Source organism: Scylla paramamosain, chromosome 10, assembly GCF_035594125.1.
Source record: "Scylla paramamosain isolate STU-SP2022 chromosome 10, ASM3559412v1, whole genome shotgun sequence".
In the NCBI taxonomy this organism is placed as follows: Eukaryota; Metazoa; Arthropoda; class Malacostraca; order Decapoda; family Portunidae; genus Scylla; species Scylla paramamosain.
This window is the reverse complement of record NC_087160.1, coordinates 26,941,932-26,949,431: the sequence shown is the minus strand read 5'-3', so window position 1 is coordinate 26,949,431 and position 7,500 is coordinate 26,941,932. Positions and strand designations below refer to the sequence as shown.

General features: G+C 39.2%; 1 protein-coding gene across 1 annotated transcript in view; it reads right to left on the bottom strand.

The window, feature by feature from the left end:
* Nucleotides 1–7,500, bottom strand: part of LOC135104454 (carbohydrate sulfotransferase 11-like) — a 49,319-nt gene that overhangs the window by 5,724 nt on the left and 36,095 nt on the right. Inside the window, exons 4-6 of the mRNA XM_064011907.1 lie at nt 6,749–6,874; nt 3,735–3,814; nt 978–2,791 (exon numbers count right to left, since the gene is read on the bottom strand). Coding sequence (XP_063867977.1) covers nt 2,089–2,791; nt 3,735–3,814; nt 6,749–6,874 — 909 coding nt within the window. The 3' untranslated portion in view covers nt 978–2,088. The remainder of the gene's footprint in view (nt 1–977; nt 2,792–3,734; nt 3,815–6,748; nt 6,875–7,500) is intronic.

Genomic DNA, 7,500 nt, shown 5'->3' with positions numbered 1-7,500 from the left:
TGACCCCAAAGATAAATTGAAAGAAGAATACATCTGGCAGTTCACCCTCTAGCTAAGGCAACATGCATCTGGGAGGGGGGTATACAATTGTGCAACTAAGTGATGACATAACCATAACAAACCTCTATGAAGCTGGGTATTCAGCATGGAATCTCTTGCAGTAGATAAATACTAATGTCAACCAAATTCAAAGCTATATCAAGCATACAGTAACAAGAGAGAGAGAGAGAGAGAGAGAGAGAGAGAGAGAGAGAGAGCAGGAAAGATTACCCAACAATCCTTGCGACTGATTAAATGAAGGAACTTGAATGCAAGTATTACGTATTATCCAGGAAAAAAAATAAGGGAAGACAACACAAGATTACCGTGTTAACATATCTGTAGGAAATTATCACACTGCATTCACAGTCCCCGCCATTACCACATTTTTGTAGCACAACCCAAACCAGTGGTTTTCGTCATCGTCTTTAATATACATATCCAAAGACTGCACCCTTGCGCAGTACAGGATACAGGAATTGTGCAGCATCTCATGATACTTGTTGTACTTGCTGACTGTCTTCTAGCATGTTTGGACGAATGTAGGGAAGCATAAGGTAAAGTTATCAAGATACGATAGTATCAATAAATTTCTTTGGCTCCATTACCTTGTTTATGATGCCTCATGCACTGTTGAGGCAGGATGTGGCAAGCTTACTAGAGCCATGTGTTCTGATGTCTTTTCCGTGAACTCTCTCTTTATGACTCCCTTGATGAAGTGATAAAAAACCTCTATTTTCTCTGTCCATATAAACATTAATAAGTAATAGCTGCAGTTCCAGTAGTTTAGAGTTATAACAATAAAGACTAATAATGAGTAATTAGTGGTGTGGTTCACTTTACTTGGGAGCGTATATCCTCCTGACAACTGATCTCAGCCCAACACACAGCTTACTACGGAAAACATGTATGTCTTCAACCCCGCAGTGGGGAGTCACCTTGTCGCAGTGGCGGGGCTTGAAGCGTTGTCGGCTGCACCACCTTTGATGGTTCGCCTGTCACTGAAGGGTTCGGTGCCAGTCGGCTCCGTGGACTAAGCGCTCCCTCTCGGCGCCATATGACCGCTATGCTGGGGCGTCTTAACCCCCATCCCCCACTTTTTTTTTTTTTTTTTTTTATCATTTAGTCAGTATATGTTTATGTCTTCTACAACTTGGTCATCATAATAATTTCCCTCTGGTCACAGTCTAGAGAAAGCAGAAAAAAAATAGCTGTGTACAGTATTAATAGCTAACACATTGCTTCCATCCTTAATTATGTAACAATTGCACACTTTTTCGTGGACAGTTTACCAGTGGACTTTAGTGTTTACTATTGTATTAAGTGTAATTTTCAGTTGGATGGGCCATTTGGGTTCCACCCAACATGGTGGAGGCAGGTTAACGGTGGCCCTGCCTCACCATGACCGGATGGGGGTCAATGAATGCGTCTCACCGCCTAACACCCAAATCAGGTTTCATAGTCATAGTATGAAAGGATTGCTCGCCAGTCTATCACAAAGCACAAACTATTCAGTATATAAATATGCAGTAATAAATCCAGGTAGACTGCATCTCCTTTTGTTGTACAAATAACAGTAAGTTCAAAACACCCAAAGTGTGAGCAGGAAGATCTCGGTTCATGCAGAAGTACCAGATACATTGTACTTTGATTAAATGATGACATTTCTTTCTTAATTACAGTCAAGTTTGAGAAATTTCTTGGTGCACAAGACTTTATTTTCACTTTTTTCTTTTTTTCTTTTTATATACTACAAAATTAACTGATCCCTTCTGCTACACTTCGTGTAAAGAAATGAAGATGGTGGGAATAACAGTGTGTATTATAAGGGATTCATCTTATGAGTTTCAGTGTTCATAAAAGCAGCTCATCTAAGACTGGCCCATTCTATGACAATATCACAATATAAAAATGGTAGGAGACGTTCTTACAGAAATTGGGAATAATTACCCTCTCTGCTCCCTCCCACAGTTCTAAATTTATCCTCCCACATCACAGACTGACCGATAATGCAATGTATCAAGTTAATGCTAACAACAGATATCACTATCATTTCACATCTGGTAATTTAAGAAGTGTCTCTGTTTCCTCTCCAAGATTTGTCAAAATATTTGCCGTTTCTGCCATACCCAAATCTTCTCTCTCTTCTTCCCCTTCCTCATTTCCTCCCTCTTCCTCCTCCTCCTCTTCTTCTTCCTCCTCCTCGTACTCCTCTTCATCTTCATCTTCCTCATTTTCATCATCATAATAATATTCGCCATTCTCGTCAGTGCCCAGTGTCATGTTCATAGTAGGCGAATCCACGAGCATCTCATATGGCTCAAGCTCATAATCAAATATTAAGAAGTCCATCAAATACTTGTGGTAAAGCTGCTTAATTTCAGTCAGTGTGAGCTGCGAATAATATTTCTTGGCCACATCTGAGGTCTTGTATGTTTGGTCAGTGCGATGAGACCATCGGATCTGCACCTTGTCTGCCAGACCTCGGTGGTACAGGATGAAGTTGGAGTCTTGACTGAGTGTTTCTATCTTGGCTATAATGTCATATTTGATGTGACAGGGTGTGCATAGCAAGGAGATGGGCCGCCAGTGCTCGTCATACTCCTCCACATCAGTGTCGAGGAGGTATTGAACAAACTCCCTAAAAGTGGGTTCCTTGTGTTCTTTTTCTGAATTTTCTTTTTCCTTGATGCTGGACTTACGATACACCTTGACAATCTTCTTGCCATATATGGAGTAGTAATACCCGCCCCTGTAGTGATAGAGAGAGTAAGAGTTATTACACACACACACACACACACACACACACACACACACACACACACACACACAATGGCTGGATTAGATTTTATAAAATACAAATGGATAAAGATATACGCACACATCATTACTGATTCTACTACTTATCACTGAAACATAAAAGGATTAATATAACATCCTGATTTTCAACATTTGGAACAGCAGACTTCTTGGTCTCATTGCGTGTGCTCTTAAAACAATACAAATTCAATAAAAGATGATATATTATCAGGTACATTACGTATTTGTGTACTTAGCAGTCTTTACTCTCTCATTTTGTGTTTTCTCGCTGATGTGAGGTGACATCCGTGAAATAAAAAATATTATTTGTTTTTCATGATAATGTTTGTCTATCTTAATAGGAAGAGGAATAGGAAGTTCCTCTCTCTCTCTCTCTCTCTCTCTCTCTCTCTCTCTCTCTCTCTCTCTCTCTCTCTCTCTCTCTCTCTCTCTCTCTCTCTCTCTCTCTCTCCTATTTTCAAGGGTAGGAATTTCCAACATTTTTAATCTCTCTTCATAGGTTGACTTACTCAACCCCGGAACCATCTTAGTGACTGCTCTTTGTACCCTTTCTAATTTTACAATATTCCCCTTTGTATGAGGAGACCACACCACTGCCGTATATTTCCAGTCTTGGTTTTATCGTGTGTGTGTGTGTGTGTGTGTGTAATTCATCCACAATTGTCTGCTGGAAAGAGCTCAGCTCATTGACCGATCTGCAGGTAGAACTGAGGCCACTCTCCAGACAGTACACACCAGGACAGCGAGATCACACCGCCTCAGCTTACGTCCCGCACCTATTTGGTGCTATGTGGTCAGGGGTACCCATCTATTAACATATTATTTTCATATAATGCCAAACAAACAGAGATGGAAACCCAAGATGTTGGAAATACCTGAATTTCAAGTCTCGCTCATAGTCTTCCAGCTTATCCCTGTAGGCAGAGAGAACCCGCTCGAAAGGGTGGCGTGCAATCTGGAAAAAGTTAGGATCATAATACATATCTAAATAAGAATAAAACATGGCTCTTGCCTTCACATTAAACAACACAAAAATATTAAAAATGTAAATAGTATTTCTTCTGTCAAGCATCGAGATTCACTCATTTTTTTAATTCAATACTGAGGTCACTTTTTCAAACATTTCGGTGCCTAATACTATTTTTAGCAGCTTTTTGAGGAATGAATTGTGGCTTTCCGAAAGATTTACAAAATTATAGTAAAAATAAACAAATATTTTGTATTATGAGTAAAAAAAAAGAAAATGAAAAACTGATTTCTGAGGTCTTTCAAAATTGTCCTTATGAGAACCAATAGCATTTCAAAGTATGAACTCATGTGACTGGAAGTAAAACTCATTCAGTTTGTGTTCTGGGTTGTTCATGATGAATGTTGAGACGCTTGTCAAACAGAAATGCTGCAGGAAGCGGTGCTGATGGCGGTGAGAACCTCTTTTTTTTTTTTTCTTTTGATGTAAGAGGGGTGCCGGCCAAGGGCCAAAAAATTGAAGAATAAGTGTCTTGAAGCCTCCTTCTTGAAAGAGTTCAAGTTATAGAAAGGAGGAAATACAAAAGCAGGCACACACACACACACACACACACACACACACACACACACACACACACACACACACACACACACACACACACACACACACACACACACACACACATCTTATGCAATCACTAATGTTTATTCAAAAGAAACCACTCAAGTGGTTGATGTGAACCCAGTATCACTTTTCACATTCTAATTGCTGGCCCTGGAAATTAGTTAACAATTTCCTCTTACTAGGTGGTTGTTAATAGATGAATAAAGATACAGCGCAGTTAGTCATAACGTAACACTCTCCACTTCAAAATACTGTGATGTTCGTTTTGAGGCATTAAACGAGGATAGAAAAGGCAACCGTTTCTACAGTACCCATACATAGGAAATTACATTTTTCTTCTAGATTATGTCAAAACAGTCCTCGGGCATTTAAATCTTTTGACAACCAGATAGCATATTTGTAATTCTATAGCGGTTGAAATCCTTTGAAAGTCGCTGGGGCGAGCACTTGCGACACGCGCACGGCGAGATACAGTGATTTCTAGAGTTATGAGTTGACTGTTAGAAGTGCTTCTAAGGCGAATGTGGCTTAGTGCGCCCCATACACGCGCCGGAGAGGCCTCCTCACGAACCTGAAGCTGACAGATTGGCTCCGCCCGGCCAGCGTCCGGCCAGGCCCGTTTGAGCGTGTATGGACAAATGAGACAGCCTTAAGGCCACATTTCTGAGTACAGCACTCGGCAGCGTACCGTGAATACGTCTGCCGCACACATAACTTCCAGTTTTTGAGGTGTGGTACAGAAAGTGATTATTATTATTTTTTTTTTTTTATTGAATATGATATATATATATATATATATATATATATATATATATATATATATATATATATATATATATATATATATATATATATATATATATATATATATATATATTCATTTATCTATTTATTTTATTAATCTAGAAGCACAAAAAACGGGAGTTATGGCAACACAGCAGAATATCTATGTGCAGATTTTAAAGGATAATGTGCTATAAATATAATTAATTACATTTAAACTGGGCGGCATGGGGCAGAATGTCAGCCTTCCATGCTCAGAAGCAGTTCACGTCTTCATCAAACATGGGAAGAAATTACATTTTTTTTTTTTTTTTTACTACTATAGAAAGAAGTTATTCTTTCTCTTCTTGGTCTTTTGTAATGACTTCTGTAATAACAGCTGCTGTCGCAAATAGGTCTAGCTCTTCCGTATCCATGGGAGAGGCCATGATCTTCACTTCGCGATCTCGCTGAGCTGTTGCCTTGAGGCAGGACTGAATAATGTGCGGGTGACACAGGCCGACCTGTCAGGCCGGCTGTTCAGGCGGCTGCACAGGCTGCCTGAGCGTGTATGGGACCCTTAATTAAGGGAAGGGTGTCAGCGTGGTTAAACTGAGTGGGATGGTCTGTGCCACTATATAAGTGTCGTCCAACACGTTTTGTTTACATAATTTCTTGATAATTATATAATGTTAATCAAACAAAATATTGTATTAACTCATATACGATGGAATGGAAATAACATTATTTCTTAGTCTAATTGGTAAAGTTAAATATAAAAAGGCAACGAGAGTAAAAAGAGTAGTAAATAAAAAGGTTGGATGGACTCAGCAGTGAGGATGTTGGTGCTGTACGCGAGAGGAAAAGATAAGTTAATTCTATGGATAGATCGGTGGACATTTATATAGGGGTTCCCACCTTTAGTCCTATTGGTTTCTTGCCGGTTCTTTTATGTTCTTTTGTTCTTATGTACTCGCAGATGTACGTTGCCTAAATATGTGTTGGCTGGCCTAGTACAGAATGCTTAAGTAAAAACACAGTAGCCCTGCATATCCCAGTCGTGTGATGAATTATATTTTAGAAGAAACACGTGAAAAAAACGAGGCTAAGAAAGGAGCCTAAATGACAACCACGTATTGAAATGTTGAGGGTGTTTGGTTATCATAGCACCATGGAGTTTATTGTGTGTGTGTGTGTGTGTGTGTGTGTTCACTGTGGGGGAGAACAGATCGATAGAACTGGTAGTATCGGTATGATGATTATGGTGATGATGATGATAACAATATTAATGATAATAATAATGATAATAATTGATAATAATAATAATAATAATAATAATAATAATAATAATAATAATAATAATAATAATAATAATGTGAGTTGTTTTCCCTGTGAGACAGGGTTGGGAGTAGTGTGGTTGCTGGACGGGAACTAAATAAATAGGCAACAAAAGAAGACTACAATGTGTAGAAGAACGCACACACACACACACACACACACACACACACACACACACACACAAACACACACACACACCATAAATTTCATGGTCATAGGCATAATCCTGCGGAGCTGAGGTCCAGGCATCATCGGGTACTTGTCTCGCAGCAGTAGGTGATGCCTCGAGAAGTCCTGAAGCTCTTGGTCTTCCACGCCCGCCAGCTGCAAGAGTAACAATGCGGTAGTAGTAGTAGTAGTAGTAGTGGTAGTAGTAGTAGTAGTAGTAGTAGTAGTAGTAGTAGTAGTAGTAGTAGTAGTAGTAGTAGTAGTAGCAAAAGCAGCAGTAGTAGTAGTAATATTATAAGTGGTAGTGGTAGTAATAGTAACAGCAGCAGCAGCAGCAACAACAACTGTAGTACAGGGTGGTCCAAAAGTATATGTCACATTACGACACTTTATATCTTAATAACAATGGAGGATATCAAAACACAATTTATATTCCTTAAAAGCTAATATTTTCAAGTTTCTGTACAAAAAAACTGAGCTCAGAAGTGCAAGAATTTTTTTATTAAATTTTTTTACAGATGTTCAATGTGCGCGGCGCGGGTTACACGACACATCCTAACGATAGTCCATTTCTTACCAAACGCGACCAAGCACAGAATTGTCGATGATTAACAAAATTAACAGAAAACTTGACGATTTTACCTTTTAAATGGTACCAGTTTCATCTTGCTTCAATTTGTAGTTCTTGATATGTGAGTTCTTAGAGAGAGAGAGAGAGAGAGAGAGAGAGAGAGAGAGAGAGAGAGAGAGAGAGAGAGAGAGAGAGAGAGAGAGAGAGAGAA